Source organism: Oryzias melastigma, linkage group LG7 (genome assembly GCF_002922805.2).
Source record: "Oryzias melastigma strain HK-1 linkage group LG7, ASM292280v2, whole genome shotgun sequence".
Lineage (NCBI taxonomy): Eukaryota > Metazoa > Chordata > Actinopteri > Beloniformes > Adrianichthyidae > Oryzias > Oryzias melastigma.
In genome coordinates, this window is record NC_050518.1 from 3,246,819 (window position 1) to 3,273,507 (window position 26,689).

General features: G+C 36.3%; 1 protein-coding gene across 3 annotated transcripts in view; it reads right to left on the reverse strand.

Annotated features, from left to right (window-relative positions):
- cacna1db (calcium channel, voltage-dependent, L type, alpha 1D subunit, b) overlaps window positions 1–26,689 on the reverse strand; it is an 81,697-nt gene that overhangs the window by 23,741 nt on the left and 31,267 nt on the right. Inside the window, exons 4-23 of one of the 3 annotated variants that reach the window (XM_036212646.1) lie at window positions 25,188–25,327; window positions 24,352–24,494; window positions 21,932–22,084; window positions 19,438–19,634; window positions 18,024–18,127; window positions 16,857–17,026; window positions 13,465–13,539; window positions 12,085–12,172; window positions 11,804–11,830; window positions 11,291–11,451; window positions 10,982–11,207; window positions 9,349–9,556; window positions 9,055–9,175; window positions 8,799–8,913; window positions 8,648–8,705; window positions 8,484–8,544; window positions 7,718–7,868; window positions 7,473–7,602; window positions 3,625–3,684; window positions 3,477–3,536 (exon numbers count right to left, since the gene is read on the reverse strand). In XM_036212646.1, the coding sequence (XP_036068539.1) occupies window positions 3,477–3,536; window positions 3,625–3,684; window positions 7,473–7,602; window positions 7,718–7,868; window positions 8,484–8,544; window positions 8,648–8,705; window positions 8,799–8,913; window positions 9,055–9,175; window positions 9,349–9,556; window positions 10,982–11,207; window positions 11,291–11,451; window positions 11,804–11,830; window positions 12,085–12,172; window positions 13,465–13,539; window positions 16,857–17,026; window positions 18,024–18,127; window positions 19,438–19,634; window positions 21,932–22,084; window positions 24,352–24,494; window positions 25,188–25,327 (2,448 nt within the window). Of the gene's footprint in view, window positions 1–3,476; window positions 3,537–3,624; window positions 3,685–7,472; window positions 7,603–7,717; window positions 7,869–8,483; window positions 8,545–8,647; window positions 8,706–8,798; window positions 8,914–9,054; window positions 9,176–9,348; window positions 9,557–10,981; window positions 11,208–11,290; window positions 11,452–11,803; window positions 11,831–12,084; window positions 12,173–13,464; window positions 13,540–16,856; window positions 17,027–18,023; window positions 18,128–19,437; window positions 19,635–21,931; window positions 22,085–24,351; window positions 24,495–25,187; window positions 25,328–26,689 lie in introns of those variants that run through there. The other 2 variants (XM_036212647.1, XM_036212648.1) reach the window with 2 other exon arrangements.

Genomic DNA, 26,689 nt, shown 5'->3' on the forward strand with positions numbered 1-26,689 from the left:
GAGCTGGTCTCTGGCTCAAACTGTACGGCTGGATTGATCCAATATTGCTCGCCATCATTTTTGCATCACCAATGTTAGATCGAGTGTTAGTGTGCAAACAGAGCTCTCAGCGATGGGGAGGGGGTGGGGTTGCCAACAGTCCCGCCCACAAACCAGATTTGTGTTTCTAGTGAGCTACTTGTACTGTGCATAAAATATGCTTTAAAAAACGACAAAGTAGTCTTAACGGCACAATTATTGTGCACTTAATTGGAACTAATTTAAAAAGGAAAAAAAAATATGATTGGAGTGTGACTTTAAATGATCTGAATTTAGAAAAACATAATTCAGATAAAAACGGTCCAACAGATATCCTCTCTGTTTTGTTCAGCATTTAAACAGACACATTGTCAAAATAAAAGCAGCAGCAGAGACATTCATGCACAGAGCGACATACATACACAAACAGATATTTCATTAATGTATGTATGCAACATTTGCAGAACAATGACAGTTGGAACACAGACCGTCCTACTGTGCTCAATATCCTCACATATTCAGTCATAACTTTTTCTGTGAACAACAAACTTACATTGTGGACACAATAAGGCGGACTTGGTTCTGACATGCAGGGAGCGACAGAACAAAGACTAAACAGACTTGAAAGCAGACTTGTTTGATAGTTTCGAGGACTCATCAGGTTCAGGCGAGGAGGAAGGACACAGGTTAAAAGTGACTTCTTATAAAGTCATGTGAAAGATAAAGTACTTTCAGCTTCTGAAACCTATAGTTTATAGGACATAACTACATTTGTTTGGTCTTTTCAATGTCTTGAAATATTAAAACCTCAGTTGAAATCAAAGAACACATCTAAAACATTAATTTTGTTTTGAGGAATAAAAGAAACACAACGCTCAAAAGCATAACATAAAAGAAATTAAGAGATACTATTTGTAGCATTAATTTAAAGTTGCTGTTTATTGATCCAAAGGACCTCAAGTTACTTATCAACTGTTTGCACAGATTTACTGGCTTTGTTTTACACTAGAAGTGGTGCTTTAAAGCCCAACAGCTTCATGATTCTATTTAAAAATTGGCCAACTTTTATAGAAATTGGAAAAAAAGTGAGAAATCCCCCAATTTTTTTTGGGAACAAGCACAGCACAGTTGGCATTCTTCACACAGATCAGGATTTCCTTTTATGCTGACATTGACATTTTTTGCGTGTAGGTGTTCATCTGAGGTTGTTTTAGTTTTGTAAAAAAGTAAAAAATACAATTTTCTGTACTTTCTTTTTCACATGACTGTATTTCTATTTGTAGACAATCTGGCAGTGAGGTACAAAGATCACTGAAGTGGACATGCTCGAATAATTTTAGCTTGAATATGTAAAAAAAGAAAAACAACAAACCGCCTCAAATCTATTGTGGAGTCAGATATTATTACATTAAAAACCTAAGTATTAAGAAAATGCCATTAAAATGATCCCATATTTTACAGCAGTTTTGAAAGATATCTGCTTGTATAAACTAAAGAGCTTCATCTGTGGAATTAAAGACCCACTCCAGTGAAAATAGGGATTTTTTATAACATGTTCTCCCTTTTTTTCCCAAGATAGAATACGTAAAAAAATTATTTAACCTTAAAACTGCATTTTTGAGCATTTCTTTATTTAAATCATATGACGAAGTATTAGGGCCAACAAAAAAATTGTAATATTATGAGATTTAAGATGTAAATGTACAACTTTTTGTCTTGTAAAGAACAAGATTAAAGTCAAAGTGACCATACAGTCCAGCATGTGTACGTTACGTGCAGCTGCTAAAGTCAACTTGCTCAAAGCATCTTAGATTTGAACAAGAAAATTGAATGTTTAAAATGTTACAAATGTTTAGAAGCTCCTTTGTTTGATTTATGGTTTATTAATGTTTCATTCATTAATGGGCGGCCTGCAGGATCTCTGTAGGGCACATTGATGAAATCATCAATGCTCCTGTAGCTTTACTCCATGAAAGACAAGATCTCCACCAAGTCTGTTTGACATTTCTGTCCGTAGAGGCCTTTTTTTCCAGCATTTTCAATGTTCTTATGTTAACGTGGCAGACTTTATCTTTCTTCTCTGTTGTTTTGTGTTGAAACAGGATGTTTCATCTGGAGGAATGGACGTTTCTAACACCTTTCATTCCCCTTGTGTGCATGATAGTTACATGATATTAAGGTGACAAATGGACTTCTGTGTATGTGAATGAAGAGGACAGATAAAAGTGGCGGTCCTTCAAACATGCGTTTCCTTATTTTACCACCACACAGGAAAGTCAGCCTCACTGAAAATAACTTGATTTTGAGTCACTGAAAAGTTCAAAATGTTTTTGCTAAAGTTTAACAAAATGCTTCATGTCTTTCATGTTTGAGTACAGTTCTGATAAAAAGACAACTTTGGTGTTTTATCTCATACATTTATGCGTTTTAAAGTATAGATTTAAAGTGATAAATTTTACGGTTTTAAAATACTTACATTTACAAGAAAAACTGACAGAGATTTAGCCTCTGACTTTTAAAGACATAAATCCATCTATTTTCTTCCACTCATCCGGGGCGGGTCGTGGGGGGAGCAGTCTAAACAAGGATGCCCAGCCTTCCCTCTCCCTGGAAATTTCCTCCAGCTCCTCTGGGAGGACCCCGAGATCATAAAATCATAAATCTACAGCATTATCTTGTAATTTAACAGTTATATATTTTTTCTCATAAATGTGTGACTTTAAAGTCTTAATTTATTTATTTTTTTGCTTGTAAAATGGCCCTTACACGTTGTAATAAAACCAGGATGAATCAAGAGCAGGTTAAAAAGTGCAGATTTAAAAAGCTTTCAGTGATGCAGCAACAGAATTACGCAGTCTAAAGTCTCCCTGCTCCGCTCCAATCCAATGCATGCACTTAGAGTCAAACAGATGCATGTACATATTTATTTTCCTCGTCCTAGCTGGTATCTGGTTTAAAACTGTAAAGCTAGATAGCTGCAATATTGCTCGCCATTTTTGTTAACCACTAGTGTTAGCTTAAGGTTGTGAGGGGTTGTAAGCTATCGGGAGAAAGTGTAAACAAAGGCATGATGGGATATAAGCAGAGGCTATTATCCGTAATTAACAGTCCTACTCACAAATCAATTTCTGCGAGAAAAAAAAAAATGTCTTTTTGATATTAGCTAAAAACTGCATAAGGAAGAAATAAAAAAAATAGTTGGAGTGGGACTTTAAGTGGTTGATCATAAAGACAGAAAATGGAGCTCAATGAAAAAGTGACTTGGACAAAAACGGCTACAAAAAAGTCAGACAAAAATACGCATGGCCCTGATGTGCAAAGCTTGGCTCCATGAGAACAACACGAGCAGACGGCCGTCACGACGATAGTGCAAAAAACGAAGGAAAAAGAGGATGTGTGCAGCAAGCTCGGAGGTGGTGGGTTGTTGCTGAAACAAAGCAGCAGTCGCCATTGTTTACCTTAATAAGGATCTCAAATGTAAACATACTAGTGAAGACATAGTCTGCATAGCCTAGGATCTGAGGAAGCAATCAGAGTGACATAAGCACGAAGGGTTACTGAAGCTCTACCCAACACAGCACAACACAGCACACACAGGACATTTACCTTCAACAGGATCTCAACTGTAAAGATTGCGGTGAAAGCATAGTCAAAATAACCAAGTATCTGCAAAAAGCAATGCACAAGTTTAAGTCATTCCAGGATAACAGCACAGTGAATGATCAAAACTCTACCGCTAAAAGAATTTGATTTATTCATAGCAAAGCTGCACCAGGCAATATATATTAAATTACATCTGTTTTAAAGACCCACTCCAATGAAAATGGGGGTTTTAACATTTTCTTGTGGTATTTTTCTAATGATCATAAAGAAAATTAAGCTTAAAATTTCCTTTTGTATATCTTCAGGAGCAGACAAAAGAGCTTATTTGTGACGTAGAGAAAATGCTTCAGTGGTCCACACGGTTCTGGCTCCAAGCTCTCAGCAACAAGGAGGGGAAGTGGGGGCGGGATTGCTCCGCACCAACCATCCAGCCTTCAACTTATAACACATTTTAATGAACTAATGCTTCTCTGCAGAAACACTGCCCTAGAAAATCACTTTTATTATTATTATTATTATTATTTTGGATAAAAATGACATAATCGTGACTAAAAGATCACAGGGGATGCTTTTAAAAAGATCAAAAGATGATTAGTGTGGGTCTTTAAACTTTTAGGTTTATCAAAATTCATAATCAAGTTTCAGGATTTGGCTGTGTCCCTGATGTTCCTTAAGGTCAATTCTGCAGGAACATTTAGTTCCTCAGTCAGCGAGAAGTTGGACTAATTCCAAAACTTCCTTCTTTTTTCCACTGACGGTTTCCTTTTCTAACAGCAAAACGCAAAAGTGAAAATATTTGTCACTTTATTGAACTAAGTGTCTATTTTTGTGTTAGTCTTTGTCTCAAAATTACCTAATGCAGCTTCTTTTACTTTGTAGGAAGATATGTGCCATCATCCACTTAGTTTTGTAGTTTTATGCTGCGTGTTATCCTTCAGCCTTTTCACAGTTACATGTCAAATAGGGGTGCAACGATTCATTTTGACATTGAGTTCTTGCAAGATAATCAAGTGTAAATTAAATCTCAGACCCTCCAGGAATTTGCGGCAAATTTTTATGATCGTTGCGCTCTAATATTGCGTCCTGATGTTGTGGCAGCTATTGTGCAATGTTTTTTAATATATAAATAAATTTTTTAAAGTGTCAAAAAAAGTTAATTATGAAATAAATTTCACATTCTCATATAACTCTTTTAATTGTGACAAATGCACTAGGAAAACAGCCCCATCACTATATCCTATGATGTTGGGCTGTCATTTAACTTGGATAGAACTGTGAAACACAAAGTGAACTTCTGGTACTCCCCGTTCACAATAACCCAGATATTTGTGTATTGATTTAAACATACTTTAGAGTTAAATAATTTTTTTTCCAGTTTTTCCAGTTGTCTACGTCGTCATCAATGACTGTTGTCATGGTAGATTGTTCAAGGTTGCAGTAAAGTTGCGGTGAATATAAAAAGTTGCAGGTCATGCAACATATCACAGGGTTTGCTTGAATTTGGGTTAATAGTTGCGATCACAACATCACAAAATCTTGGAGGGTCTGTAAATATGTGTACAAACAAGTAAACAAAACTTCTTACCAAATTCATTCAGATTTCAGTTTCATAAAGTTCAGCCCACTGAACATTATGACAACATAATAGCACAATGTATGATCATGTCTTTGTAAAATTTAAAGTAATGATGGTTGATAATTTTATGCTGTCATCACATGTGTTGTCTGCTGTGATGACACTTTATTTACGTTACAGTAACATAAACCTACCATGTCTCAATCCAAAAGATATTTTCCAAGACTGATTTGGTTATTGATTTATCTCATTTTAAAAAGATTTTTTAAAGGTATAGATTGATTCTGGTCAGATCGAAGAAAAAGATATTGGTTCATCGATTAATCGTTACACCCCTAGTGTCAAAGCATTACAAAGCCTTAATGCTGCGTTCACACCGAATTCGTGCTGCAGAGGCGGACAGTTTCAATGTCAGGTCAATGGCACAGACGTGCATTGAGGCGATCTGAGGTCCCGCTGTGTGAATTGAGTGACGGGCGCAGCACGGCGGTCTAGCAGCAGCGAGACTTGAGGGGCGCAAATTGGGGGGAGGCTCAGTCAAAGTTCGAATATCCACATTTTTTTTCTTCTTTTCTTTGAGACAATAATAAAAAAGGCCCCCTAATTTTATTTTTGTCTTCATTTTTTCCCTCTTGGGTTAATGCGAGACAGTGAGCCTCCAAACTCAGTCATAGAGACACAGAAACACAGCGGAAGCGGCTGTCACAGAAAACACAGCCCCAGAGTAAGATTCAACTAGCTCGAAGAATATCATAATGATCTCATGATCGCACACATGTAGACGTGTCAACCAATGTTTTTGTAAAATTATTCACAATAAATAAACCTGATCTCTCAACATCATCTTCGTCCTCCGTACAGTGAGATACCCAATGGCAGCGCTCCAAGCAGCAATAATGCTAAAAACTAAGGCTGTAAACATTAACGCACTTACACATGCAATTCATCAATCCAAATTAATGTGTTACTATTAATTAATGTAACTGAATTGCACCTTGCGGAGCAGCAGTCCTTTGCTTTGCCTCACCATATTAGGCCTCCACGGTGTACGTTCAAAAACTCTGTCGGGTATCATCCCTTATAGTATGGTTATTTACAGAAGAAATTAATTTTCAATCGTTTTTGAGTACTTTAATCTTCTGGGTTTTTTTTCAGTTTAGATTGCTATTTCACAAAACGCGGACTATTTGATCCACAGTCCGGCGCTTTGTCATGGTAACACAACAAGGCGCCGCTGCGCCTCGACTGCAGCGGCAAAGCAAAGCGTTATAAATGTTGACTGGTTCTATAGGTTACATTTGGCATCAGTTCAGAGAAAAAGTTCATCTCAAACTGCTTGTTTTTGTCCAGATATTGAAGGAAAATGTTTTAAAGCAGCCTGTGCAGTGATATAGACCAGTGACCAGATTTTTTTTTTTTTTTTTTGGTGTATAGGTTCGTTTCTTATGGCTGTTTGTCAGCATCTTTGTTTTCTTGGAGTAATGCTATAAAAGTCTTTAGAGTTCTGCTTGTCTTACTGTTGATGTGCTTTCTGCTCACAAATCACATTTCTGAGTTAACATCTGATAAATGTAAACATTTCAGACGATAAAAATGAAGAAAAATTTTCTCTCTGACCTGTTTTTGTTCTAAAGCTGCATATTTTCATAAAATTTACCAAGCAAAACATTGTAATTAACAGTGATCAATCACAACACAAAAGTGTGATTAATGCAATATTTTTTTTATTAGTTGGTGCTGCCTTAATTAAAAATAAATGCTCTAAATGTACAGTTTTGCATGTGATTTCATATTGTGATTACTCACAGATAATAAATACTAATAATAAAAAAATACTTTAACAAAAAAAGTTAATTGCAATTAAACACGATTAATCGTGATTAATTTTTTCCCAGGTTTGAGATTAATTCGATCATTTTTTTTTTTAATCGATCCCCAGCCCTGTTAATAACGTTAGCTGGTAGCTCCTCCCATATCGGGCAGCGGCGTCAAGCTCAGCGAGACAGCGAGCAGCAAATTCGCTGCGCAGCAAAAGAGAATTGCATTCGGTGTGAACGCAGCATCACACTTCAGCTCTGCTGAACTATTAAGATGGTTGATAATTGTAACTGGATGTTAAACCTTAACAACCAGAGAGTAAAGCAGACAAAAAGACATAAAGCTCATCATCAAATCCACTTTTCCTTCCGCGACTCCTCAGGACGTTGATGGAAAAGACGATTATCTCCCCCGGAAATTTAAAGCAATTTTTCCACAATTCATTTTTTCTACGTACAATGTTACGAGCAGAGAAGTTGCGGATGGGATCTTCAGCAGCCAAAGAAACGGAGCTGAGCATGATGAACACCAGGATGAGGTTGGTGAAGATCTGATGGTTGATCAGTTTGTGGCAGAATACTCGAAAGCTGTAAAACAAATAGAAGAGCAAAAATATTACTAAGAAATCTCACTTTCAGATGTTGAATCATGTGTTTTCACCACAGCTACAGTCTAACATCAACATGCACAAGTGAGACTCACGGGTTGGTGCTGCTGAAGATGAAGAAGGCGCTGCCTTCAGGTATGGGCGGAGTCTTTTCTTTGATGGTGAGTTCAGAGAGCCGTTGGGGGCGGGGTCCGGATGGGACTTCTGGGAGAATGTCGTTATTGTCGTCATCATCCTCATCATCTCCTGGAAAACATTTCCAGAAACAAAAAATTAGATTTGGTAGTGTGTCATCTAAAAGCTTTAAAGCTGAAATTTGGGTTTGATGGGTTCTTGTTGTTCAGGTGTTCTTTTTTCCAGCACTTTATACCATGTTTTAATATAGTATATATATATATATATTTACAATATTTAAGATTTGCAAGCTATATTTTATCAACTGACCTTTTATTTATAAGTTAAAAAGTAGATGGTTCATCCAAGTTGTAAAGAAGCAGGATAATTATAAGACACACAAGAGGTACTTTTGCTTTTTACATTTTTCTTGAGATACTTTGTAAATATTGCACTATTCATTGTTCATACTTTCAGAAATGTTTATAATAATTGTAAGCAAAACCTTCACTTTAGAATATTCATTAATAAATTAATCAATAAATTGTGTCATACAAAGTTTTTATGTTAATGAGACATTTTACTCAAGTCCATGCAAAATGTTTCACTAGGATGACAAAGAAAAATATGATCCAATTAAAAAAAAATTGCAAAAAAACAGGTATAACAGAAATTAGTTACTCTATTATTAATCAACCACTAAACTAGACTAGTTCAGACTGCTTTGGAATGCTTTCTAAGTCTCACCTGGAGATTCAGCAGCAGGATACGACTCTTTGTCTCCCTCTAGCAAGGTTTCTGTTGGAACCTGCACAGTGACCACATGCTGAACACTCAAAATGCTTTTATTCATTGCAAATGGCTGATAACTGTTCTCATGTCCTAAAACCGTTTTGCAATCTGTCTTTTACCTTTGAGTCGGGAGCTCCTTCCGTTATCTCAACCCTTTTCCTGTCTGAGCTTGTTTCCCTGTTGACAGCAAATTACAATAAATACAAAAAAAATATTGAAAATACAAAATATACAAACAGATTGAATTGAAACATAAAATATCAGTTTTACTTGGTACTATTCCTCCTCTTCTTGGCCTCTTCTTCCTCCTTTTGCGCCGTGTTGAGGCTCTCTGCGTCGGCCAGGTTATCAACAGCAATAGCCAAAAAGACATTCAGCAAGATGTCTGGTCACGTGAGTTAAAGTAAACATCTCCCAGATGAAAAGATCAACCATGCTTAAAAAATAACAGGAAACCAGTAAACTGAATGGATCATTCCAAAGAGTGGTTTTTAATTTAAGCAGATGTTTGGAGCAAGCAGGATACAGTTCCCACAAATGAAGAGGATGATAAAGTAAATGCAGACCACCATTCCAGAGGAGGCGGGTCCCCCGTATGCCATGATGCCATCATACATCACTGTGTTCCAGTCTTCTCCAGTCAGAATCTGAGAAAAACAACAAAACAGAAAGCCGCATTTTAAGTCCTATAAAAGGCCATTTTTAAATTCATGTCTTTATCATTATCAAAGTGTCAAATTAGTTATTTATCCCTGCAAGCTGCAGCATAACAACTCCACGACACGACAGGATGTTTTTTTGTTCTGGTTCAGAAACTCACCTGGAACACGGTGAGCAGGGCTTGTGGGAAGTTATCAAATGTGCTTCTTTTGGTCACCGTCTCATCAAAGTTGAACTTGCCTCCAAAGAGTTGCATCCCAAGCAGGGAAAAAATAATGATGAAGAGGAAGAGCAGCAGCAACAAAGAGGCAATGGACTTCATGGAGTTGAGCAGCGAGGCAACCAGGTTACTGAGAGACGCCCAGTGTCTGGATGGGAGAGGAAATCAGAATTAGAACAATTAGAAGAGATACAAGTTGTATAAAGCAAAAAACAGATTTGAAAAGGATAAAGGAAGCTTGAGTCTAAAGATTTACTCTTTGATTTTGGTATAAAATGTGTTGATCAGACATAGTAGGACTAAAATGGAAGAAAAATGAGGAGAAGCAGCAAAATTCTAAGAAATGTTTGGAATAAAATCCAAAGGGAAAAAATAGTTCTATTGACTATGAAACTGCTCAAAAATGGATTTGAGATCATTAATGTGTCTAATGGAAATACGTCAATTATTGAAAAAAGTTTTTGCGCTTTTGCACTTTTTTTCAGATTAAAGTGTCAAGGAACCAACAACCGGATACCACACTTAGGGCGCCACAAGAGGTCTGACAGCATCACACAGCTCATCAAAAGTTGAGCATAGAATAGAATAGAATAGAATAGAATAGAATAGAATAGAATAGAATAGAATAGAATAGAATAGGACAGAACAGAATAGAACAGAAATACTTTATTCATCCCAAGCTGGAAAATTGGAAATAGAACAATGATGCTTTCTGAGCCTTTTGGAAAAAGTGCTCCGTTGTTTGTCCAGTACCGGGCGAAGAGGGTGGTCATGATGGATAACAGTTTGTCATGTAGAATTGTTGGATCCACAGCTCCTCTGTAAAATCACCAACCAAGATTTCCCAAAATTGCTTCATCTGCAGCTGCTCCCACATAGCTTGCCACTCCATGGCCTGAATAAGACGCCGACGTCTCCTTTGATAAATGATGATGAGTGCTAGTACTGTGGCGGAAGTTTGAAAGTATCTGCTGTAAATCAAAATACTGTTCACACCCGTCACCTTGTTTTTGAATGACTTATGCAGCAGTTTGTTTGAGTTTATTCGCATAATTCGGATTTAATGGAAACCGTGTCACTGCAAAACTGTGGGGTTTTTTCTGTTTTTCTACAATTTTTGATAAAGTTTGCACATATGTGTAATGGAGACGCAGCTAATGAAACATTCTTTAAGGAAGAAAGAGCAGCTTCTCAGAATTTCTTACAAGTAAAAAGACCGTTAAAAAAAAAGTCTTATTTTTTGTCTTGCAAAAAAAATTCAGGAATCTTATCTAGAAAGTAAAGCATTATATTCTTAGTTTGAGAAAACATGTCTTCATGATTACAATGTGTTCTTTAAAATGGTCATTTGAAGAAAATCTGAAAATTGAGTAAAACAGGCCTGTTTTAATTATATCTATTTATATATATATTTTTTCTACTCATAGAATATGAAACAAACCTTCTTTAACAAAATGTATTGAACCACAGGAAAAACGGTTGCCCTTGTTGGCCTCACTGTAGATTTTAATCATTGCTTTAATTTATGCCAGAAGCTTCAGATTCAGGGTCAGAATTCAGCATGATTGCTCACCGTGTTACTTTGAAGATTCTGAGGAGGCGCACGCAGCGGAAAACAGAGATCCCCAGAGGAGACATGATGGCCAGCTCCACCAGGATGGTTTCCACGATGCCTCCACACACCACGAAGCAGTCAAAGCGGTTAAACAGGGACACAAAGTAGGCCTGCAGCCCCAAACTGTACATCTTCACCAGCATCTCCAAGGTGAACAGAGCCAGGAGAACTTTGTTGGCTACGTCTGCAGATAAACAAAATCTTAGCGTCCCTCTCACAGGCAGAACACAAAACACAGAATGAGACATAAAAGAGTGAAGCAGATACCCTGGACTTCAGTCAGCCAGTCTGGTTGGTTGTAGTGCTCAGAGGCGATGGTGAGAGTGTTGAGGAAGACCAAGATGATGACCAGCCAATAAAACGTCACGGATTTGACAGCTGCACGGCACTTCCTGCGGCACAGACGGTTCCAGCGTCGCCACTGACGACTGACGAGCACATGTATTTAATATTAACACAAAGAGTTAACTTGTAGTGTTGTAACTACTTGTGTTTTTGTTGACTGTATTTCATGCAGTTAAATAATTTGGTGAAATGAAATGAAAGAGCAGCATCACATCCACAGGGAAAGAAAAAAACAGTTTAGGAGTCAGGAGTTGGTTTTAGGTGCTGAAGAGTAAAACAGTGAGTGGTTACAAACATACTGGTGTCATCAAGAAAAGAGGAGAAGGTTAGGGACCAGAATGATTCATTACAGTGACAAAGATCTTCCATGCAGCATGAGCGGACTGATGAAATGGAGAGAACGTCAAGCACAAGATGTCGCTACACAGAACTAACCTGCACTTTGACTTAGTAATTTTCTGACTGTTGGGAATAAAACACAGAAGACATCAGAACAGAAATGTGTTTGTGTGGTCACTAAAATACATTTATCAACTATCTGTCATGTACACTCACTCGCCACTTTATGAGACTCTCATGTCAATATGGACCAAACTCTCTGTTTCCAGAACCTTGTTGAATCTACCACCAAGGTGCATCTGTACCAGCACCTAATAAAGTGACCACTAAGTGTACATTGAAAAACCAAAGTGTTGTGTGTGATGTCTCACACTCACCACAGCGGTCCACAGCACGGCGATTTGTCCTCCTCTCCATTGTGGTTATCCGTGTTCACAGATTCAGTCTCGCTCGTCGGCACGCTCGCTGTAACGTCCACACGGACACACAGTAAGAAAATGACTACAGAATTTATACAGACAGCAGAATGTTATTGATATTTACTTGAACAAATTTATATTCATTATGACCCTTCTGCTTTATTTGACATATTTGAAATGCTTTTTGCTTTTCACAAAAAAGGCAAGAAAAACATCACAATTCAATCTTACACGTTTTTATTTTTCCTGATGATTTTTTTTTAAATGACTCATCTTTTTTGATCCACAAATTTAGTTAAACCACAAGAAAAGGGTAACTAAAGCAAGTAAACAAATAGAATTTAAAAACCTTAAAATTTGACTTTAATATAACAAAAACTTATGTTTTTCTTACCAGTATAATATTTTAGATCAAACTCCAGACCTTGTGGCTCAGTGTAAATATTTTCCAACTAACATTCCATTATATCTTCTTACTGGCCACACACACCTGACCCAGATAAGGCTCTCAAAGCCTGGAGTCCGACACCACTGGTTTATAAGTTAAAACTAGATCATACAGAACCAAATTTTATAATGTAACCAGAAAAATAAATTAGAAATGAGTCAAATTAATTTAATCCTAAAACAAATAATGGAAAAAGCCCCTAATAAGAATATTGCATTTTTTTACAAATTCATTTTTGCATAATTTCATTCTAATATGTGGCTATAACCCCTTTATTCTATTCTGTGCACAATGTTTACATCATGAAAATACAACATTTAGAAATGGAGGATGTTTCATGCATGCTTGAAGGATCCTTTTTGATGACGACATAAAGGAGGAAAAAAGCAAGATTACAATGAAGGATGAGAACACAAACCCATGAATGTTGTTCTTATTCTTTGTCTCTCTTTTTATGGTTTTATGTGGCATGTCAAAAAAAGCTGACGTTTCTCTTTAAAATTCTGACTTTCAAGGATGTTTCACAGAAGCAAAAAAGAAAAAACAATTAAACTTTTTATGGTTTCTTTCACATTGAGTCATGTTTAATTGTAGACTTTCCAAATCTTTGTCCTTTACTGTCAAAGATTTTTTTTTTTTTTTAGAATTTACTCCCACTTTTTCACTAATTTTGTTCACAATTGTAATAATAAAACAATATTGCAGTGAGCCTATTTGTGCCATACATGTGGTTGTGACAACAATGGCAATGATCGTCATGACACACAGACCATGCAAACACGAGAGCAAACACTCAGCAAAGCCTGTCGATGGCGGGGACCCCTCCAGGACAAAGATGAAATGACGTGGTGAACATGTGCCGGTGGAAATGCACACACAAACACATTTACCCTGTGTCTCTGTGGACTGAGTGAACCAGCCAAACTTTCCCTTCTTCTTCTCTGTGAGGTCAGCCAGCGTGACCCCTTGGTGTAATCAACATGCAGTTCACAAAGCAGACAGCAGAGGCAGCAGCGAGTCAGTACACAGAGGAACAAACTGATGACACGCTGCTGTGTCCAGTATGACGGAGTGTTAGTGCCAGTTTACAAAATATATATATGTATTTAAATTACGACTTTCAAGTGGTACATTTAAGAGAAAAAAAAGTCGTAACTGATGAAATTACAAGAATAATATTGTATAGTTGCGACTTTGAAGTCATAAATTTAAGAGGATCAAGTCGTAACTGTTAAATTTTAATAATAAAGTCAAATATTTATGGCTTTAAAAGTCAAAGGCCAAATGTATGACTTGTTTTTACATATATGTATGTGCTTTAGAGTTGTACATTTCTTTTAAAAAAATGTAAATTTATTGGAAATTTTTGGTGGCCCTAAAACTCCGGCGTAGTCCAGAACAAATGTACAGAAAAAGAAAGATTAAAGGTCTTCCTGACAGACTTCACTAAGAATGATTAAAACAACAATAATGTATTGTGTGGGTGTCAGGGACCAGACAGACATCAGGAAAACCACATTTCTGGCAATTAAAAAAAACAATAACTATGATCAATCTAAATGCTAACAAAGAAACACAATTGAAGAGTATTGAAGTTTCTTCACTGACAGTTTCACATTTATTACATATAATCAGGGCTCTAAATTATTTTTTTTAGGTAATTCCTTTATTTATAATATATCAGTTGATAATTATTCTCTAGAAAAACCAAAACACTAATAATAACTGAAAGTGTGCATCTTTTTTTAAAAATATCATGCATATATTGAAATATGTGCAGTGTTTTGTATTATTGTGACTTCTTACAGATCAGTGTGTTGTAGTTGTGAGTCTTTTCATAGATGGGTCAACAAGCGAGCATGTGTTCTGAGGTTAGTAAATGAACTAATGCTCAGAAATTACCAGCAGACCTGAATGTAGCTATAGTGAGGTCTTAATGAAAGCACATAAGGGCAGAAATCCCATCCAATCCCAGAATGCACCTCATTCTGCAGCAAATGTGAGTGTTAAATCTGTGCTCAAAAGTCAGAGTTAAAAGTTTGAACCAACGACAGGATGGGTGTTTGAGCCCCCTGTCAGAGATGATGAGCGATGCACCACCTCCAAAATTATCTAGTAAAAGGGTTTTTATTTTTCAAATTAATTTTTTTCCAGCATTTGGCGGATGTTAATTTAGAGCCCTTTATATAATGCAAATAATTCTGGACACAGGAGGCATACGATACAATATAACACTGGAAATGATTAGTGGCAAACAAGAAACGACAAACTGATACAAGTCAGAGAAGAAAACAACTGTTAGAAACAAGAAAGGTGGAAAAAGAGTAGAAGAGAGATCTAATGTTAGCAGGAGTCTAGACGAGCACACAGACACTGCAGGTTTCAAGGAAACAAAGTTAGAAGGTCGTCACCTAACAACAACAGAAGTGGTAAAAGCAAGGCAGCTGCTGGAAAACAAAAACACTGACACATGCATATGAACTGACTGACTACACTGTGAGTTTTTACAAGACACTGCAGCGAGGTTAACTCACAACAGACAACTTATACACAACTGACAGCTTCATCTCATGTCCTGGTGCATCCAAACTCATTACAGCGCAGGTGCACTTTAATCAACAACACTTAAAACTCTGAGGAGCTTTTAATGATGAGATGGATGTCTGTAATGTTTGGGCTCTGCTGCACCTCCACCAACCAGCTTACCAAAAAGTCAATCCAACAAGTGCATGAAGGAATTGGGCTAAAATTGTGAAATTTTTTTAATGTTTTTCAGCAATAAATGTCATTTAACAAGCTGTGGTTAAGGACTAGCACAGAGTGGTGTTTGAGGGATGAGAATCATCAGTCACATTCTGTTTTATGAGCTCCACTTAACCCTAAAGTTGCGCCATCATTTTAGTCGGGTAATTTTTACCCCATATAAAACACCCAATAAAAAGAATTTCTCATTAAAAATAGATCAAGATATGACAACACATGATAAATTAAAGTCGTTTTCTTTTATTTCAAACTGTACTTTATGCAACAAAGTGGAAAAAAAAGCATAGGAAGATCCTAAGAACATACTTGAAAATGACGGAAAAAGTAGGAATTTGAGAAGAAAAAATTCCTGAAAAAGTAAATAATGATTCCGTACACTTGGCCTTTGCAGTTATAGTAAAGTACCTTGCAATAAGTCCAAGATACAGCACAAAAAGTAATGATCCCAAAGCTTCTTGGCTGCTCCACTGGCCTGCGTAGATTTTAGTTTCTGTTTCATGAATTTAACTGGAGTGATGACACCTAAAGATGTACTTACCTGGATATGTACAACAGATCTTAAAGAAAGCTTTTAAAGTTTGAAGTCTACGTTACTGTATGTGTTGCTCTTTTCATGGTTCAGAATGCAGATACATACTTATTAAACCAAATTACATCATCAGTCAAATAGTTAAATCAGACAGCAAAAGATCCAAAAGCACATCTTTACTTTACTTAATAAAAACTAAACTTCAGTTTATCCAGAACCAGTTTAAGGATTAAAGATTTTTTTTAGCCTAAAAGGGATTCACCTCTGATATGATATTAAATTTCAATACTACTCATTTTATAGACACTTCAGTGGTGTATGAATGCACAGAGTGTCAAGATTTTCTATAAGGAAGTATCACTCAAACTCTTAATCAAACATTTACTTTACATTTATGAAGAGATCACTGCAATGTTCCTATATTGTTGGTAATTTAAAGATAAATTGATTAATTAATGATCAAAATCCGTCTTGACTGTTAAAACCATTCAGAACCACAACAGCAGCTCTATGATACTACCAGCAGTATGAGTAGATACTGAACAAAGCTTCTTTCAGGCTCCTGATGCTGCTATCTGTTGGAGTTTTCTCAGCAGAGAAATAATGTTTTTATTTCTAACTCTAACTATGCAATACAATATCGTAGGAAGATTTGCTTGTATGAAAGTAATGTGATGTTTCGTTTTTTTTCAACATTTTTAAATACCTGAAAAAACTAATTATACCATTATTTTGATTTTTTAATTACTTATCAGTTCTTGGTTTAAAAAAAGACAGTTTTAATGTAGAAGTATGCCATTTGTGATGCTGTGAGCCTTTAATTTTAAAACATCTTTAAATCCCACTATTGTCATCTCTGCTGACTGCTTAAATGCACAGAAGGATTTGACTGATTGTAATTTTTAAGGCATCTGATACTCTCCATGTTCATCATTTTCCTGTTTAGACAGAAAAAGAAAACAAATGTTTGGTTAAATCAGGGATACTCACGATTACGCTTGCCTTCCTCGTCTCCTTCCTCCTCGTTCTCGGGGTCGATGTCCTCAGCCTGTGTGATCCAGTCCAAGTAGCCCTTAAGGTCTTCCTCCAACTGCTGCTTCTCCCGCAGCTTCTGGAAATCGCCTCGAGCCTTGGCCTTTTCTCGCTCTTTGGAAAACTCACTGAGGAGAGAGAAGCATGTAGTCAGTATTACAGTAATGTAGGTAGAGTTGATCTTTTTTAAAGTGATTCCAGTTTCTCAAGATCTGATATGTACCAGTGAATAGTGGCTAATGGTCAAAGTTTTGTTTACAGTTTTAGGTGGTATTCAATAATTACTTGACTGATACAAATTTGTGAATTAAAAAATATTTAAAGGGCTTACCTAAACTGAATATTTATGTACATTTCATATTTACACAATATGACCCGTTTCTGGTAACACAGAATAGATTAACATTGTAAAGTTGTTTATGTGCGGTAGAGGTTGATCAGGCCTTAAAGGTCATTGCTGCAGGTGTTTCAACTTTCCTTGATTACCAACCCTCTCTGCAGTGCTGTGATACCAAACCCTCATGAGTTTGAGTTAAACAGTATTTAACAGCTTAAAGTGTGTTGTTTTAAAACTGAAAAACTGAAAAAAGGTTGTGGAGTATCATAAAGGATGGGATGGTTCTGGACCTCTGTGATCATATCATCCATGGTGTTAAATGTCAGATATGACGCTCTACTACACACTTTGTGACCCCTTAGTCAGCAGAAATTACGTAATGTTCACACCAGAGTGAAAACATAGCGAGTTTATTTTGAATAATGGGTGCACCGGTTTAGGTTTCACAAAAAGGGGCTCCGGCTGGCTCCAGCATCTGGCCAAAACTGGAAGCCAACAAAACTAATTTGGAGCACCGGAGAGGCCGGACCGGACTGGATGCAGTGTAAGAACTAACAGCTACATGATTTCTATGACCACACTTGAAGTGTGTTTGTAGAAAATCCATCTCAGTTTAAAAACCCTGAGCTGCAGAGTTTACAGGATGAGTTACAGCAAAACCGGCATTGCTGAGACATCAAAATAAGACGGTCAATAAATTATTTTGTGCTGATTTATATGTTAAACATCATGAGCTGAATGAAGTTAAAGGGTTAGTAAAACAGTAGACTTTGTAATGGTTAACTTACCCACTTAACACTCCCAAAACCAAGTTAAGAACAAAGAAGGAGCCAAAGATGACCAAACTGACAAAGTAGACCCATGGCAGCTCAAAGCCCATGGCGTCATTCATCTGGATAAAAGGAAACAGAAGAATAAAAACATTTAATCAAACATTCTTACATCACTTAAAGTAAAAACAAATCAACATCAGACCTACAGAAAAAAAATCCTTCTTTCAGTAAACATAAAAAGAAATGAGTAAAAAAGGAATTTTTTAAAGTTTACAATTTTTACATTTGATCTCACTTTATGGTTCATTTTTAACAATTTCATGCCAGAGTTTTATTATTTAACAAACTCTAGAAAGTTTCACTTTTTGACCTTCTTGTTCAGCTGCTTTTTTAAAATTATCTGTGTGTTTTCTCGCCTTTTTCTTTTTTTTTAAAAAAAGGTGAACTTGGAATGTTTTGCTTTTGTTGCATCTCTGGACTTGTCCCTATATTTACTTTCTCAAAGCAATAACTAATAACCAGACTTTAGGATTTACTATTAGTGTTGTGTAACGAAAAATAATTTAAAAAAGCACCTAAAGCTGAATTTTACACTTTAAATCAGCTGAAAAGCTTGCTTTTTCCTTTTTTCTCATGATCCAACGAAAGACACAATTAAATTAATCGTCCTGTTTTGATTAGCAGCAAAAATTGAGCCAGTCATCTTGTATTGACTGTTATAAACTAAAGTCAGGGAGAGAAGTAACTTTTTTCTATCTTTTTTGTCAACCCTTTACATCTTTTAGGTTTTAGTTCTACCTCCATCCTTTCAGTACTGACACAACAGCATTCATTTGGGATTGCCATGGCAACGCAAACATTCACATGAGCAGTAAAGACTGTGTGAGGGATACAAAAAAAAAGATAAAGTCTACAGGAAGGAAGAAAGGAGGAGGACAGATTGATTATTTCATAGATCAGGGTTTCGTCGATAAAAGGGTGTGGGTGGACTGTGATGAAAACATTCTCAGTGTTGAGTGTTTTGGCTTATTAAAACCTTGTGCTGCTTATTTTTTGGTGAATGAGGAGCTGAGGGGTTTCAAGTAGATCTGGCTTTTCATATTTAAAAATATTTTTTGCTGGGTATTAGAAAGATAATGGTTCAGGCAACGGCTCTCAAGCCTGTTTCTTAAAGAAAAATATACAGCTTAAATTTACATAAGAGATACTTAAAAATATGCAGTTTTTTATTTTATCCAGGACAAAATGTATTTGTCTTGATTATCTTTCAAATTAAATTATTCACTATTCATTTATTCTTTAAAAATTTAAAGTTGTTTCATTTTAAGGCTTTTTTAAATTTATTTTTGGGTCCTAACATCTCAAAACAAACAATAAAAATGTTTTTTCTGACACTCGGGAGTCATTTTGATGTAGATTGGCAGATTACCCAGTACAGAACATCGGTCCAGCCTTCCATTGTGATGCACTGGAACACAGTGAGCATGGCAAACAAAAAATTGTCAAAGTTTGTGATGCCGTTGTTGGGACCCTGCCAGCCCTCTCGACAAATTGTACCGTTGAACAGACAATGGCGTCCGTGCCCCGACACAGCACACGGCGCCGGCTCTTCCTCTGCAAGTGCACCTGGGGTTGATACAAACACATAATTATACTTATCTTCATTTTTCAAAAGCAAATATAACCAATGACATTTGTAGGTGAACATAAAGATGTTGATGATGCTAATAAATCCACAATGGTGTTTTACTGTAGAACGTGCACAGTTTTAGAGTTAATCCAGAGAGCTCAGAATGCAGACTAAAGATGTCTGATAGTGGTTTACAAACCATAGCAAATACTGGAAAACAGGTGAAGTTTGAGTGTGTTTTCTAATAGAACTCCAAAACTACATGAATCATGTTTATGCATAAATACAACAGCAGAAAAAAAAAATGAATAAAAAGACACAGTACCCTAGATATAATTTCCATCTTAAAAAATAAACTCTAATAACACTCAATACGTAACTGTGTTTAAATGGAAAATACCATACATAACTTTTTGAGCTTTTAAGATTACTTTAATGTTCATTCCTCACTATAAAGAACCCCAAAACAGTATTTTGATCCATTCACGCATTCCTGAGTAATCCTCTAAAAACCTGCGTTCTCAGCAACAACCCCTCCCATACCCACAAAAATGGGCGGGTTCTCACAATCTGATGTGACAAAGTGAGAACAGCCCCTTTCAGGAAGAGTCTGCGCTACCAGCACCACCCCCAGGCTAACACACAAATTCTCCACGAAGCTAGCTTTGCAAGCTCCCCCGGCTCAGTCGTGCAGACGCCGTTTGTCTGTCCTATTTGCGTTGTGATCCAGTGTAGCAATGGCCAAAAATACACTCATTTGATTTACTGTTTAAACTTCGTGCGGTGGCACATGTCAAAGAACATTCTGGTGAGGAATCTGCACGACATGTAACAGTGGATCCTAAACGTATCAGAGAATGGCGCAAGTAGACGGCCAATATTAGGAAGACAGCTGCAGAAACTGAGGAAACGCTTTTTCTGGTGGAAAAGCGAGTTAGCAATTAACAAGAGCTGGTTTGATCGAGGACTTTTGAGCAAATACGGAAAGGTGCACGTATCTCCAGGAAAATATCAGTATGACTAATATTTCATAAATAAATTGTATTGTCATGTTCCAAAGTAATATATGATCATATATATGGATATAGTTTACTCTGAAAGACTTAAGAAAAGCAAGCTGCAGACCCTTTAAGCAACTTTTTCATGCTATTTCTATCAGAATTAAGCTTTTTATTGAAATTATTAATTAATAGAAAACATTTATGCAAATACATGAATGCACAATTATATCTGATCCTATGTGATCGCTTATACAGCATGTTTCTTTGACATAACTAGTCTTCTATCATGTAAGTTCTACTTTTATGGCAAACTGTATAATTTCAATAAAGGTGTTGTAACTCCTCAAGGTTAAACATGTAATGCTCACATCCAATTGGTTGATAAAAAGTGTTAGCATCAGTAAACAAAATTTAACCTTTTAAAAGAGTTTAGTGCCAAATTGATCACCAGCTGACAGTTTTATCATCAAATGACATCTTAAATTACAGCTTTAAGAAAAAAAAAATCAAGATCTTTGCACTGGATGAATACATTTTACGAGTGTGAATTATTATAATGTACTGTCAGGAATAATGGCATTTCTTCCACACACATTGTGATGATTTTGTGCAAAAGTTGCATAAAAACGACTGCATAACCACTGATATCACTGAACATTTTCCAGACATTCATCCCATAAGTCTGACATGATAAGATGGTTATTATTGGTCTGATGGAGAAATGATAGTACACGCACACACTAAATAAATGTTTGCACCGCCTACATAAACACATTGTATGTACAGAGTAGATGAGCTCACATTATGGTTAACAAATACGCAGATGATTGTTGAACAATAAGACACAAAAGAAAAGGGTTTGAGATTCCATATGGTTCAGCCTTTAAACTCAAAACAATTCTCACAACATCCTGAGATCCAAAAACATCAAAACCCAAAAGACAAACAGTATTTGGGTCATTTTATAGACGCGTGTACGTATACATGTCTGCCAGCTTCCCCTTAATTCTTGAATAATTCTGCTATTTTATAGGCAACGCTTGAGAAAAGGTCAAACGTGTTTATATAATAGCCAGATATTTGTCATTTAATCACTGGATTTAATCCACCATCTGCTGTTCTGCCCTGTTTTCAGCTGCTTGTCACTGTTCACAAACAAGGTGCATGAGTCCATTCATTCTCAGGGATTAAACCCAGTATCCACTCTCAACTGAGTCAGCCTTTTTTCAGACGGCAGCTTCTTTTAAGGTTTAAACGAAGGAATTAATCATAAAAACAAATCAAGTATTTACCTGTTTGTATCACATAGCACGTGGCGTGCATTTTTCCAATGAAGAGCTCGAGGCCGATGATGGCGTAGATGATGATGACGAACAGGACCAGCAGAGCTATGTGAAGCAGGGGAACCATGGCTTTAATAATGGAATTTAAAACCACCTGTAAACCTGACAACACACAAAAACAGACACTTTAAAAACACGTTATATAAAAAAATAATAGTTAACAGTAAATACTGAGGATTTTAGCTGTTTATAACTAGAATCAGTTCCTTTTATTGCTTTCAGTATTTTTTATCTAACCTTTTTTCTGTTTTTTGCTTTTGTTTTGTGATTTTTTTGTTCTTTGGTTGCTAGCGCAACCCAAAATAAACAAAGTCAAATTAAATTTAAAAGACCAGAAGAAAACTGTTTTTTGGTTCTCCATGGTTAACATTCATCTCTAAATTCATTATAAAATCAACAACAGGAGTCTGCAACCTGAACCATTCAGGTCTATTTCTCACTGTCCAACACCCAGCTAGAACCAAAAAGACTTACTCCAAACTTTAGAAAAATAAGACACAGATTTGTATTTATGTTATAGTTACCATGAATATATATAAAATACGGCCCATGGCTGCAGCCACAGTAGTTTTGTGTTATTTTTCACTCTGCTGTCTGATCTCTAATGAAGCCAGATTATGTATTTTAAGCCGACGCATTCTCACTCCCAACTTGTCATATATGGACACATACATGGTTCATACATGGTTCGAGACCCCTCTGCATCACTTTTTGACGTTTTGGGTGCCCCAAACTTGTCATTTTTTTAAGTTCTGGGCCGTTCCCATAAAATCAGGGGTCCCCAACCCTCGAGACGCGAACTGGTCCAAGTCCGTGGGCTGCTTGATACCAGGCCACTGACAGGGAAAAAATAAATACTCTAATCAGGGCTTCCTAACCTTCAGGATGTGGACCGGTAACGGTTCCATGTCCGTTTTCGCGTCTAGTACTGCGTCTTGAGGGTTGAGGACACCTGATTTGATGGGAACAGCCAGCAAGTCAAAACAAAATAGAGTTGGCGACACGCAAAACATCAAAAAGTGACATGGAGGGGCCCCGAACCATACATCCATACTGTATATGACGAGTTGGGAGTGAGAATGTGTAGCTTGAACCATGTTCACACTTTTCACAAGGTTATTACTTTAAAAGTATAGTTAAATGAAAGACAAAGGGATCTTTTATAAACTCTTTTTGCTTGAGAATTCGTATGACGGGGTAAAAGGTAAAGTAACGAGTAGTGAATTACTTCTCAAAATAGGTCATGATTAAAGTAATTTTATTACAATTTCATTCAGTAACTGAAGAAAAGTAATAAATTCCTCTTTGACCCTTTAACTCCGGAGCTCCATTGTTTATGTTCTTGATTTACTGTAACTTTTCAACCATTAACATGATCAACGTAATTCCAGTTGATTCTGAAGTAGGAAACCGGCGTGAGCGTGACTTACAGTATGTTAAAATTTGGGCTTAAGCGTCACTGGCGACACCTCAGGTGTTAAAGGGTTTAAAGTAATTTAATCAACACTCTGTGTATATTTGTATATGTGCATGTAAGTGTACATATGAATATGTATTTGGTTTGATTTGATGTTGGTGGCAGATTTGTCTATTTGATGTTTTAAGTTTTATTTCCATGGTTTTTTTGGATGGGCTTTGATAAACATGAAGCTTCAGCTCAGTCCCTTTTGATAAATGTTGATTATTGTTTAGAAGAACTGAATTTATTTAATTTTTGTCAAAAAGCAACATTAGGGTAAATGCATCCAATACAACAGTAATCAGCTTTATACAAAAACGGACACTTGTGGGTCAGATTAATCAAATTTCTTATCTACCTTGCATGTGTAAATGTTGATGTACAACAAAGCTGAAAATATTTTTTTTTTATTAAATTTAACAGTTGTTGTGGTGTTTTTCTTCACAATACTGGTAGGTTATACAATGCAATGGGAATTCCAATAATGCTAACACATGCATGTACTGTATGTCTCTGGGTGACAACCAGAAGAAGTCTACAATGAGCTGAAGAAATACAATCTGCATAAAAGTATTTATATTTTTTAAAATATCTGTCTTACTTAATCAACTGTAGTTCAGTCTTGATGTAGCAATCCCTGCAGCTGTTTTTGTGTTTCTCTTTAAGAAAATCTGTTTCTGACTTTTGGAAATATTAGAAAGCAGATAGTGAGAGAGGTGAATGTGTCTCAGGAGTAAGAACTTGTGACCATTTGTAAAATCCTATGTTAGTTTTTGTACTTTTGTGCACACATCAACCTTCACTGACCATCAGCCTAAGCACAGAAATGCGATGGGTCTAATATTAAGGAATAGCTCTGCTTTAATACCAACAGTAAAGTGTCTGAAACTGAGAAGAGATTCGGACTCACTGGGAACACCAGAAACGAGACGAAGGGGTCGCAGCACGCGGAAGGCCCGCAGTGCTTTCACATCGAATCCCCCTGGTTTGCCTCCAGACTGGCCGCCGTGGTCAGCATCTTTGGTTATCATCTCCAAAACCACACTGAACAACCTTTAAAAAAAGAAAAAAAAACAGAGAAAATTGGCAAAACATAAAGAGTCCAAAGAAAAAACATGTGAGCGCAGAGGCTGGAGAGAAAGGGAGAGCAGTGAAATAAAAAGAAAACACACACACACAAAGGATTAAAGCAGAAAAGCCAGAAAGTAAAGAACAAAGCCAGGTGTCCTTTGTGCTTTTCTCTCTTACCGTGCACCTGTGTGCACGCTAAGAGCCATGGATTTCTCTATGTGAGCATCCATTGATCCTGTGTGTATTTACCTTTCTTATTCCGTTTTACATTAAGTCCTCCTGAGGCCAGGTGCTACACTGATGAACTACCATACAAATACAAGCAATATTGTGTTCTATTGTAATGGATATGTCCAAACATCAGTGTTGTCTATGAAGGACTCAAAATATCCTGATTATCGGTAATACCTTTTAAAATAAATCTAAGAACTACTAAATACAAACTCACAATTAAAAACACATTTTAGGGCAAACTTCATTACCATCACAGTTTTAAAACAATGAACAATTAATGCATTAATATACAAGTATACATTTCATAACTAGTTACTAAACAATACTCTCTTTATGCTTTTTCAGTTTCTGAACATTTTTCTTTATTTTGTGACTAAATTCAAAATCAGTCAGAATGAAGACTCCTGAACATCATTTCAACAAACACACAGTCATACTTACCCCACAATGACAATGACAAAATCCAGCATGTTCCAGCCGTTTCTGACGTAGGAGTTTTGGTGCATCACCAAGCCATAGGCAATGATCTTCATAAATGTTTCTATTGTGAAGATGATCAGGAAGGCATATTCTACTTTCTCCTACAAACAGTGAAAGGACAAAAGAGAAGAAAACATGTATTAGAATTAAAATGGAAATTTCAATTGTATAACCCCACAATAATCCAATGCACAATGACAGCACACAAAAACTGGGATTAAGACAACAAAAGCAGGATTTTGATTTTAAATTACTCCACCAGGTATTGTAAAAAAGGCAAATAGGAAACGTTATTTGCACTTCTCTTTCTGTGATAACAGCAGAAATCTCACACATTTTTTTTGAATGCACTGCTCTGAAAATAGTCGAACTCAGAAGACAAATGATTTAAAACCAAAGTGAAAATTATAAAAATCTTTCAAGTTTTGTATATATTTAAAAAAAATTTATACAGCAGTCTTGCTGCCTTATTGAATGTTGCTATGGTAACAGTTTCCTCTAAATAAAAATGGTCCCTGAATAAGAATTCTTTCACATTAAAACTATAAAACTATTTCATCAAGTCTACTTTTATTTTTTTTTTAAATATACATCATGCTTATGGTTCACTTTACTGATCTTTTATTTCTGAGTTTTCTGACTGATTTTCTAAAATATGAACAATGAGAGATGATTTCACACTTTTTGGGGCAAATTAAGCATCTTCTGTTGATTTAAAGAACAAAAACCGAAAACGCAGACTTGGACAGCGGGCATGAGAAACACACCAAAAAGACACTGCGGGCTCGTGCTCAGATTTTACACCTACACTCATGGACAGAGAGACTCGCGAGAGAACAAAAGCTCATGACACACTTTTGAACGGCAGCAAGCCAAGTAGACAGCATTTTCACAGCGAGCTTGTGAATGTCGTCAGGAAAATTGGTTAGGTGGACTACAAACACACATCTACCACAAAAGCCTGTTTGGAGCTTTGGTAATTGTTTCATCCTCTAAGCATTGTCTGTTGCTGTGGAAAATAAATTTGTTCTTTTCTCTTTTTTGCACTTTAGTCCTGAGCAACATCACAGAAAAAAAACACTCCAAGGGAAATTGTATTTTTGGTGTTGGGGGAAAAAAATCTGTTTAGATGCATCAATTATGATCCATAAACAATTCTGAATCATTTTATGAATTTTTAATAATTGACAAATGTTGATTTAAAATTAAAGTAACAAGCAGAATTAAACTTGAAGCTTTTTTGATCTTGTCTTTACTTAAAAATGCACTTTAGTGGAGAAAAGTAATCAATATTGTTCTAGTGTCTTATAGTAAAAAATGCAGATCTGGATGTGTTGATAATTGTTTCCTAATTAAATTGTTTCGTAACGGAATCATTGCCTCCTGGATTATAATCTAATCGAGTAGTGAGGTGCCTCAAAAATCCCACCTCCAGTTTTTGGGTGTTTTTAACATACTCTTGT